Raw genomic sequence first — 12,022 nt, 5'->3', positions numbered from 1 at the left:
GATCAATCATTAGTGAATTATTGAATAATAAACAAGGTACTATGCCCATTATGTATTTTTGATTAACATGTGAATTTAATGTAAAGAAGTAATAAAAGAAGTAACCTTCTTTTTTTTAAAAATGTTTTATTATAGTATATAGTTTCGAATTGAAAGTATTGATATATAGGTCTTACTCTAATTAACTTTATATGGTAACGGTTCCTTGTTGATTAAATGGAAAAAGTTTTAAAATACTCTAGAGCTATTGAAAATAACTTGCATTTATCCTTCATTTGTTTTGAGTGTCAAAAATGCCTTTTCGGTTTATTTTCTAAACCACAAATGCCATTAAATTCTTGAATGTCCATGAGTCATTTAGATCGTTGACATAATAGTCCAACATGGAAATAAAGGATCAAAATTGCCTAAGCTTGTGAAAAACACCATGCCTAAGCTTCATGTTATTATGATTATGAAAATTTGAAAATTGTAAAGAAAAAAGGGGAACTCGGTGTATGTAGTAACCCAGAGGAAGGGTCATAGACCGCCAAGGAATGTAATCTAGACAACTTACCTTCGAATCCGTGACCTATAGGTCACAGAAAGAAAGAACATTACATACTCATACTATCACATCGGCAAGGACTCTCCAGCTTTCCGTGGCTTCACATAGAATTTCATCGTTGCGCTAAGACTCTCTTCATACTAAATAAAGCATACAAACAAACAAAAAACATACATTTATGAATCCATGAACTAAGTTTAGCTAGTAAACAACAATCAAAAAATGAAAATTTTCCATTTCAGTTAGCACATCACATGTCACAAATTCAAACACCAAAAAATAACTCAGCTCTATAATGCATAAATATGTTCTGTTAATAATCACAAAAAGGCTACTATATATTTTCATGAGACAAAGAAATCTACATAGATCTCAGGACAAGCAAAAAAATATGGTTGCCATTCAATTTGTGGTCATAGAAACAACTCATTTCGCGCTTCATTAATGTGAATCGACATTAACAAATCTTCAAAACCATCACCTCCAGTAACCAGGTTGTTGTGGTGGTGGATAAGGTCCGGGACCAGGAGGAGGATAAGCTGAGGCCGAGGGTGGTGGATAAGCTCCGGGACCAGGAGGAGGATAAGCTGAGGCTGAGGGCGGTGGGAAGCCAGGAGCTGGAGCTGGAGCTGGTGCTAGTGGTGGTGCTGATGCTGGATAACCTTGATGAGGAGGTTGTGGTTGACCGTAAGGTGCCCCATAAGCCGGAGGATATCCAACTGTTGGCCCATAAGGCTGATCAATCCGCGACATCTGCTGAACGGGTGGTATTGACATTGGTGAAGGATCACCAAACTTGCCATCTCTTTTGTCCAATTCAACTTTGTGTTGTGTCTGCAATCTCAACAATAGTAATATCAAAACGATAAACGAGCAAATCAGGATAAGCATATGAGTCCTTGTTGACCATGTTGCTACATTTAAGCTCACGTCAGAGCAACTTAAATGATGAAAACTATAACTAGAAAGAAAAAAATTGGGACACAATCAACCATTTCCTGCTTACCTGCATACAGGCACAGACCCTGCAATCAAATATGCAGCAAATTTAGTACAGCAACATTGAATTGTTTTGTCGGAATAATAAATAATGCTAACGAAGAATGTATATATAGAAGCTTACGAATAGTAGACCATGTCAGAGAGACATGTCAAAATATGAGCAGCATCCTCAAGTCCTTCATCTCCAGTAAGACAAGCCGCGATTCTACATAGGCAAGCAAGTTGTCCGAGTACTATCATGAAACCCTAGTAGGAAGCAAAGAAAACATGTTTGATGATCAAATTGCATATACATGAACTACGCGAGCTAACAAATGAGGAAGACTTGCAGAGAGGGAGAGCTTACGATAATGCAATTATCACATTTTGTTGTTCTGATGTTGAATTCATCTTGCAACAGGAAGCGAGTTGAGCTCACTGAATTTCCAAAGCAACAACAAACCTACTCGCGAAAGTCAAGATCAGAATTACAGCAGAACGTACATTGCTATGCATATTGTTATACAAATATGCAACATCTTATTCCCAATTTAAATAAATGTACCAAAAAATTTGCTGACCTCAGTTACAAGGCAAAATTCAGGGCAACGACTTTCTCCACATTTACCACTGCAAGGCATATAACCAGCGCAGCACTTATACCTGTCGCAAACAGACGTTAGTTCATAAGAAAGGCATTAACTAACGCGATAGTGAAGAAAAAAGAAAGCATCTTACCTTGTCATATCGCCATATAAAGCTCGTTTCCTTAGCACATACGATGAACATGGTCCACTGCAGTCGATGAGATCAGAGAAGACGTTATATATATATAACTACTAGATCAGTAGAATAGAAGGGCAACACTACAAGGGAAATTCTTTAGATTTGATCACAAATCCTCATGAATCGATGTTTCTGTCAATTCTCTTCTCTTGATGAAAAATGCTACATCATATTAGCTATCAGCTAATCATGTCGCGTCCTATTAGTTCACTAGTGATATCTATTAGAGGACAAATATGAGTAAAGGCGTAATCAAGATGCAGGACACAATAAGCAGTGAAAGAGTAATAGTTCTTCAATATCTACTACGATACTAAGTTTCAGCAGAGGATTCTGTTCTCCAATATTTGCTGTGATACGAACTATCCAGTGAAATCCCACGAGTGGGGTCTAGGAGGATAGAATCTACGCAAATCATACCACAAACGTATACACATTTATGTATCAATTGAGTTATGAAATCTTTTCAGCAAGACGATGAACTCCTTTAACACAAACATATACACATATAGTAATCAAACTCATGAAACAAACACACATAAAGAGCAAATCAACAGCATTGTAGAAATATAAACAAAACGTAAAATACAACTCACCACCACAGCGCAAAACACCAAACTGCAAAACCAAAACATGAAAAACAATTAGAAAGACAAACACATAACACTTTACATTCTTATTCCAAAAAGAATCACGAGTTGCTCAGACTCTTCAAAAATGTCAGACTAGCAGTGGTGTAGCTACATTGACCCCAAGGATGGTCACTCGAACACCCTTCATCAAAAAATTATATTATGCATACAGAAAATAACACCATGTATACAAATCAAAAACAACTTTTTAGAAATTATTAAACATCCCTATCAAAATTCCTAGTTTCACCACTGCAGTGAGATGGGTGCAACAATATTTTTGAAGAGTCGGAGCAACATTCAGTATTAGGACCAAATCATCCAAAATTTTTTCATCTTCGAGATTGAGAAATTGTACATGGTGGATCGGCTTTAAGGGTGCCCATGAGATCTGTGCGCCATAGATTTTGAAAAAATTTACGATTTTCCGCCTTATCAAGGTGTGCTTGTGCTGATGCCATTTTTTCATCAATAAAATCTTAGATACAATGAATGAATATGAAATCCTCTTTAAGATTTCGATCTTCGTCGTCCACAAAGACGAAGACGAAACGTTTAGTGCCAGAGCCAAATATCAATTCAATTATCGAATTTGGTGTTTTATATACCATGAAAGAGGAGTAGAAAATTCACAAACCAATCGAAAATTCACAAACCAATCGAATTTGAAAGACTCATCTCCTCATTCACTGTATGTTTTCTCCTCCATTTTTTCCGGTGAGAAATTGAATGTTGTACGCAAAAAAAATTCAATGGACTGAAATTTGTTTGGTTAAACAGAAATTCAACCCATAGTCAGATTTTGTCACTCCCCTCACCTAAAAATAAATAAATTTGAACACATTATATATTTAAGTGCTTAATTAAAATATATTATAGTTCATATATCTAGATGAAATTTAGTGAAAATTTCAATATATTCTACCAAAAATATATAAAAACAATATCAAGGCAACCATAGTACTTGATAGTCTCCTTACAAAAGAAACGGAAAACACATGTTAAAAATATTTGGACAACTCTTTAAATAAAAAAAGACAATTTATTCGTGCATAAAATATTTCATATTAGTAGTTCGAGAAAATGTCACACTTCAAGAAAATATTATATAGACAATCTATTTTAGATGAGTATTAATGATTGTTTTCATGATTTAAGAAAGAATCGCACTTCAAGAAGTAAGATATAGACCGACTATCATATAAGACATTAATGATTGTTTTCATGACTTGAGAAAGGGTTGTACTTCAAGAAGAATGATATAAACAGTCTATCGCACTTCAAGAAACATGATATAGACGGTCTATCCTATATCAACATAAATGATTGTTTCCACGACTGGAGAAGGGATTGTACTTCAAAAAGCATGATATAGACCGTCTATTTTATTCTAGCATTAATGATTATTTTCATGAATTGAGAAAGAATCACACTTCAAAAAGCATAACAGTCCATCACATACAAACATTAATACTCCTTTCGTTTCACAAAAAGTGACCTGGTTTGACTTGACACGAAGTTTTAGAAAATAAAGAAAACTTTTGAATCTTGTGGTCATAAATTAAAGTTATGTTAAATGTATTAAATTGCCCTTCAATCTTGGCTCTAAACATGCTACATGGAAAGCTGAAATAAAAATGTTACCAGAAAAGAAATGAGGTCATTCTTTTTTAAACAGACTAAAAAGGAAAGGAGGTCATTCTTTTTTAAACGGAGGGAGTAACTATTTTCATGAGGACTCGAACTTATGACCTATAAATCACATAGCAACGACAACTTTCATTTTGAATACTCCCTCTGTCCCAATTTATGTGACTTACTTTCCTTTTTAGTCAGTCCCAAAAAAAATGACACATTTCTATATTAAGTAACAATTTAACTATAAAATGTCAATTTTACCCTTAATGAAATGATTTACAGCCACATCAATTTTTATCATTCATTTTGAACTACAAGTTTTAAAAGTTTTCATTTCTTTCTTAAATTTCGTGCCGAGCCAAATTATTTCACATAAAATGAGACGGAGGGAGTAACATAATGATGAAAAGGACTTGATTGTTAAGTCTCCTCCTTTATATAATGGAAGTGGACTAGTCTTCTCTCCTTGTCTGTTTTTGTTTTTGCTTCCACAAGAAAGAACACTCCAAATTTAAATTGTCTTCTTTCTCCACACTTGCAGCCCAGACAAAAGCAATAGTAAACACAAACTTTTTCCACCTATATTTCATCACTCAATCAGTACCAAAAAAAAATCAGACCAAAATGAGTTTCTTGTCTTCTTCCTCTCAAAATTCTGATTAAACAAGACATTTTTGTCCTGTTTTTTTTTCAATAAACAAGAAGAAAAAAAAATCTTGAAATTCACTTCAATTTCCTCAATGTCTTCAGAACTTATTGTATTTGACAACTTTTTTACTGACCCTTTTTCTCCATCTTTCATAGATAACTCAATTTTCCAAGAAAACAACAATTTCACCATGCCTACCAACTGTTTGATACAACAACTCCCTGAAACCAAAATTGATGAAACAACTTCATTTGACCAAATCACTTCCACCCTTCTTTCATCTTCACCTCCAAGTCATCAATTTGAGAATCTTTCACTTTGTCCAATTGGAAATCCAAATTTTGAATTTGGTGATTTCTCTGTAAAAGCAGAGGAATTTCAGGTCCATTTTGAATCTGATCATTTTGGTGCTTTTCAAAATGATGTGAAATTGATGCAGAGGAGTTTTAGTAGTAATTGTTTTGATAATAATAATAATAATAATAGTGAGAAACAAAGTTTCTCTATTTTTACACCAAACTTTGATAGTTTAATTGAATCTACAAATTTTCAAACATCAGCTGCAATTAGCTCACCTGAAAACAGCTTTTCTTCTGGCCAAATGAGAAGAGTTTGCAGCACTGGTGATTTGCAAGTTAGTCCTCCTATCTCAATTCCCATTTTTTCTAAATTTTTTTTTTAGTACGTTTGAAAAAAAATGACATTTCCGCATTCTGTAAAGGGGGTTTTACACAAATCGTCAGACAAATTATACATAAATTCTCGCTTGTATATCTAGATTATACATGATCATATACATATTATAGCTCCGCCTCTATTTTCAAACGAAGAATCAACCTAAATAGTTGTTCGCCCACTAGAAGTTTGATAGAATTTGATATTTTTACGAGTTAGATAGAATTTAGTAGTTTTGATCCAAACATTATATTTGTATTTAAAAGATTCATTTACTGTGTATAAAATAATTTATCTAGAACCTAGTGAACTTATCAATTTCGAAGTCTATAATGTCTAATTTTCAATGCATCAAACCGCCGTTCATACAACTTCATAATAGAGAGATATTCACATTTTTTAAAGTCATTTCAAGACTCCAAAACCCATTAAATACCCCTTTTCAAGAATCGAGAATTCATGCACTCAAAAAATTATAAATTTCGCTTGTATGAAAACTCTTAACTTATATATACTTACATCTTGACATGTTTAAAATCATAAGGACAAATTCTAACTTCTTAAAAGTTATCTTTTTTTTTTTCTTAACCGAGATGCATAATCAAATATCGTTACATAAAATAAAAATGAATACATATTGAATTTTTTTTTAATTATTTACCCTTATTTTTAACAGAAGATGAAGACAAGTCAAACAAGGAACACTTTATCGACAAGTCCATTATCAGGAGAAAGAACATTTATTGAAGAAGCATCAAATATCAAAGTGGGAAGATATACTGCAGAAGAAAGAAAAGAAAGAATTCATAGATACAGAGCAAAAAGAACTCAAAGAAATTTTAACAAAACTATTAAGGTAATTAATTATATAATTAATTAACACAATTTTTTAAATTTTTTATTATTATTTGTATTAATTTTTTTTAATCATGGTACAACAACAGTATGCATGTCGAAAAACACTAGCGGACAATCGTCCAAGGGTTCGTGGCAGATTTGCTCGTAACGATGAAGTTGGTCTTGAGATTCCGAAAACTTCATCATCAACATTGTTTAATCGATACGAAGATGAAGATGATATTTGGGTAAATATAATTATTCTCTCTTGAACCTTTTTTTCTTAAATTAGAAGGAAAAGAAAAGAACCCCACTTTCAAAATCTTTTATTTTGTATCAACAAAATAGTTATATTCTTGCTACAAAATATTAGTGGTGGATTCAATAATGAGCTCGTAAGTTCAGCAGAACTCAATACTTCTGAGTGAAATCCTATAAAAAGAAGTATATATATATATATATATATATAGTTGAATATACATTTCAAAACTCTGTATCATAATGTCGTGTAAAACCTATTAAACAAGAAAGTGCAATACTTCATACTAGGGCAATTTCCCTTCTTAGGGCTCGAATACGAGTTGGACGTCTGATTAGGGGTGGAGGGATCTTATTGATGCCCACTATAACCCTTAATTAGTGATATGCATATTTTAAGTTCTTGATTAATGAGAAAAAAAATTAGTATTATTTAGTATTGTATTTTTTAAAAAAAAATTAATGTATTAATTTTGTGGTTGTAGATTGAGGGAGTTCATGAAGAGGAAGAAGATCATCAAGGCTCAATAGGGAGAAGACAATTGTATCACAACTTTAGTTCAATGACACAATATCATCAACAATATTCAAGCCACTAAATTGGGTCATAATTAGAGATTATTTTTTATAATTAAGTCATTAAAGTTTGGATTAATTAACCATAATTAATAGAAGATATTAGCTATGGTTTAATTTATGAATAAATTAATTAGGTGCACTTGCATGTGCAACAATTTAAATGTCTATGAAGGGAATAGACTAGCTATAGTATATCGAGCACAAAGTGTTTTTCTGTCTTTTTTATTTTTTTTATTTAGGAGTTTATTAGTTATTATTAAGAGGTCATGTACAACTTATTGTCTTCTATTTTATTAAAAAATTATATAAGATTTCTATTAATTGAATCTGTAATTATATGGTTGTTTTTATTTATGTCTAATAATAGTATTGAGTATGAGTTACACATATGTTTGGAAATAATCATTAAAATATGAAGAATATACGTAGGCTAAACCATGCAAAATGCATGAGATGCCTATTGCAGTTAAGATTTTTATTATAATTCAAAATATAAAAAAGTAATTAAATTAACTTATATACATAATATCTACTTACCTATCTCAGTGACGGAACTAGAAATTTTACGAAGGGTGTCCAAGTATTACATAAGTAATTTTTTTATGAATGGATGCACTAAAAAATTTAAAATTAAACTACGTAATGTTAATATTACTTTTTTTTAGGAATAAATGTTCCAAAATTTTAAAAATCAAACTGCAGCCTCACACCACTGGCCGCAGAATCTCATTGTGTCAAGGGTGTCCAAAGTATTAGATTTAACCATTTCAAGTAGTATTTTACTTATATATACGGTATAATTTTCCGACGAAGGGAGTCCAAGGACACCCCTGGGACATTGTAGCTCCGCCACATGACCTATCTACACATTAATTATATTTTTTTAATGAAGGAATATCAACTTACGTTTTGACACGTACACATTGGACAAGTGTAGCTCCGCCATAGCGCCAATGATGGACCTTGGAAGTATTTTTTTTTTTTTTGAGTTTAGCTTCTATACATTAATAAATACAAAGAAGATAAAGAAATTTAACATATTATTAGTATATATACATAAAAAGATATTTATGTACAATGTAATTTTTTAGTAAAAAAAATAATATTTTCACAGGCACTCCGCCATTTCCGACTGTGAAAATAAATAAAACTTAGATAAAAAAACAAGGCAGACAAATTAAATTATATTAAAAGTATAAAATTTATTTATATTTTCATTTATATAAATCAATTAAATTACTTAATAATATATAGTTGATACTGTTATATGCAACGATGAATGAAACTATATATGCATGATAAACTATATATCTATAGAGATAAATGATGGGACGAAAATTAAGATCCTTTCATGTTTAATAGAAGGTTTTGGATTCAAATTTTAAGAAGGGAGAAATTATTGAAAACATTGCCTCCAAAATAAATTTTAAGACGGATGCTATAAATATAATCAGACTTTAATACGAATATTTAAATAAAACTAAAAAAACACACTGAAAATTCAAGTGGGGAGCACATGAAGAATAGAAAGATAGTGGAGACAAGAAGAATAAACAAATAATATGCAGTAAAGGAAGACAAAGTGGACATATATGTACATATTAAAATAATTATATATCATAGAGAATAATTGTGTTATTGTATTATAATTCCAAATTTATATTGTGGTTTAGTCAACTGCAAGCCATCACTAACTACTACATAGCATATATCTTTAGCCTAAACTCTAAACTATATCTATAGAAATTAAGCCCCCACCCTCCAAAAAGATAAAAATATTTTATAATATATAGGAGGGAGAATTTAACTTATATACACGTAATTATTCTTTTATACATACATTCTCAATATACTTTAACATGTTATATAGCACATATCTTGCCTTATTTTCTCGGGTACTATTTTTATGAAAAATCACCTATAATTATTTTTTAAGTTATTTGATAGTATTATTTACGCTATCAACCTACAGAAGTTAAAAGTCACGTAGAAATACTAGGCTTCAATTTGATTTTGATTTTGGAGAGGTTCGATCCGAAGTGTATATCATCTCGTAGTTTCGAATTTGAATTTTGAAAATTGGAAAGTTTTATCCCCAAAATGGGGTATATGACCGATTAATTAATAAAAATAAGAAAATGAATACCGAATACAAAATATATATATAAAAAAAAAACTAATATACTTTTGAAATTTCATCATGGTGACATATGGGATAGTTTGTAGTTTATGTATTTTTGGAAAATATAAAAATCCCACTCTTTATTGTTAATTAGTGTCATTCGTGCATATATGCTATGATTGTATCGTCTATCATTGAAAATCAGATCTTATTATAAAATTGGTTTAATGAACAAGAGAAAGATACTCGTAAGTCGTAACGTTGGTCGAATTGATTGAGCAGGTGATCAATTGGGTCTCAAGTTTGCCGTCTTTGTATGCCTTTTTGTTAAAGAATGACAAAAGTCCCACATCGGTGGTTAATGAGATGGGTGGACTCCTTATAAGGCTTGGGCAATCCTCCTCCCTTTGAGCTAGCTTTTTGTTAAAGAATAACAACTGCGAATTTTCCTCTCGTTAGAAGAAGATGATGATGATGAAATTTTGACAAGTATTGAAGAATCGTTCTTCAAGAATAAGCAAAAGCCAGTCCAAAAACAACTTTTTTGTATTTTAAATTAAACAATATTTTTAATTCATTGTCTTCTCATTCCTCCCATAAATTAAAGCATTAAATTTTAAATATATTTTTTTCAGGTATCTTACAATATTATTTTTGGTCCAATCGAACTCCTAATCTATAGCAATTGCAATGATAGGGTATATTGAAGTTGAAACTTAATTAGTACTATATCTTTAATTTAATAAAATTGGAATTATTCTTTCTTGAGAAATTAAATTAAGAGTGTGTTGGTCAAAAGTGATCATATTCCTATTGGAATCTTTGTATTGTTGGGATTGTTTGTTGATCAATTTAAATATTAATTCTTTTTGCATTTTGCTCATTCCATTAACTTAGTAGTTGGTTTTCTCTTTTCACTATTTTTGTCTCAACAATTTATTAAAGTTACTCAAAATATTACCATAAGAAGAATATTGTTAGCAATTTAGAAATGGGAAGTGTCAAATGTAACCAAGATAAAGTTGACTAAAAATGCATTCTTTTTATATGGTGCAAAAATGCTGCAAATTATATTCATTAAGTTTCGAGTTCGAATCTTAATTAAAAATATAAAAAAATAATATAGGAAATGATTTTCCTCTTAATTAATAGGCCTCACGCAACGTGAAATCAGATTAATTAGGGGTGTGTTAAAATGAGTATCGAATATCAAGTGAAAAACTCGAAAAACAATGTCTCTTTTGCACTAAATTCATTACTATATAATATTTCACTTGACAGATTTGTTCAATTACATAATTCTCGAGTTAAAAACAATTTTACTTTCAACATAAAAATTCAAAACTCATATTATCATGTCTTTTGTAAATTCAATATTTTTTATAAGTTCTATGTATCAATATACAATGCTTTATTTAGAAGAAAAGAATAAAAAATATATCAATCATTAAAAGGAAGAATCGCCATAAAAAGATTCTTGGTGTATCATAAGGTCAAATATGCAAATGATTTAAAGACCAATTAATTGGATAGAGCACCAATGTAATTGCTTTGAAACATTTTAAATGATTTTATTGTGCAAACTTCAATTTGATCTTAAATTAAAGTTCATTTGTTGAGAAAAAAAATCTTACAAAGCATAATGAATTTGTTAGAAAATAAAAGAAATAGTATCACATAGAATAAACTATTAATAATTAAATACATAAATAAAGATCAATAATGACAAACACAGAGCTGTGAAAAAATAAATAAGATTCGGTCTTTGCATTAATCCCTTTTTTTTGTTATTCTTTTGTAGATTCTTATTGCTTCTTTTGGGGGTTCATAACAATTTTATCTTAATTTCATCTTTCATAGGTGTCAAAAGAAGCAAAAGAGACGATTCGAAGCACAAAGCATTCCACGTTCACGTAGGATTAGAAAAAGGGTCAGACCTCAGAGGTGTGTAATGTGGACAGTCGATCGTAATGCAAATATTAGTGGCTCTTTCCGTAGCTCGTTGAACTTGTGACTTGTATATCACGAGGACAATTTTATCGCTACTTAGAAGAAGCAATGACAAGTACTATATTCTTTTATTATCATATGTACAAATAATTGAGTCACAACTTTTCTTAACCTAATAAGAAATTAATTGAAGATGGTATCGAAGTGTTAGCTAGTCAAAGAAAAGGGGTTTTTTGGGCATATTTTCTAAATAAAACTTTCATAAACTTTTTAGTAAAGGAGATAGCTTGTCATTTCATTAATAATAGTGGTGACAACTAGTATTAATCAAATAAAGTTGCTTATAATAAAAAGATGCTAATCAAGCT

The 12,022-nt window shown here is 30.8% G+C and overlaps 2 protein-coding genes across 2 annotated transcripts; one reads left to right on the top strand and one right to left on the bottom strand.

Moving 5' to 3' along the window:
* Positions 1–1,024: 1,024 nt before the first annotated feature.
* LOC125826215 (uncharacterized) lies at positions 1,025–3,407 on the bottom strand. The gene is made up of 8 exons (XM_049505537.1): positions 3,305–3,407; positions 2,911–2,932; positions 2,267–2,323; positions 2,110–2,191; positions 1,896–1,991; positions 1,671–1,795; positions 1,554–1,572; positions 1,025–1,381 (listed from the first exon to the last, which is right to left on the bottom strand). Exons 1-8 carry the CDS (start codon positions 3,405–3,407, stop codon positions 1,025–1,027), a joined length of 861 nt encoding a protein of 286 aa, XP_049361494.1.
* Positions 3,408–5,052: 1,645 nt separating this feature from the next.
* On the top strand, positions 5,053–7,918 carry LOC125826214 (zinc finger protein CONSTANS-LIKE 1-like). The gene is made up of 4 exons (XM_049505536.1): positions 5,053–5,867; positions 6,585–6,764; positions 6,853–6,993; positions 7,489–7,918. Exons 1-4 carry the CDS (start codon positions 5,325–5,327, stop codon positions 7,600–7,602), a joined length of 978 nt encoding a protein of 325 aa, XP_049361493.1. The 5' UTR covers positions 5,053–5,324; the 3' UTR covers positions 7,603–7,918.
* The last annotated feature ends 4,104 nt before the right edge of the window (positions 7,919–12,022 follow it).

Source organism: Solanum verrucosum, unplaced genomic scaffold (genome assembly GCF_900185275.1).
Source record: "Solanum verrucosum unplaced genomic scaffold, falcon-dt-bn FXZP01000060.1, whole genome shotgun sequence".
NCBI classification, from domain to species: Eukaryota; Viridiplantae; Streptophyta; class Magnoliopsida; order Solanales; family Solanaceae; genus Solanum; species Solanum verrucosum.
The sequence above is the reverse complement of the archived record's forward strand: the minus strand, read 5'-3'. Positions and strand labels throughout refer to the sequence as shown.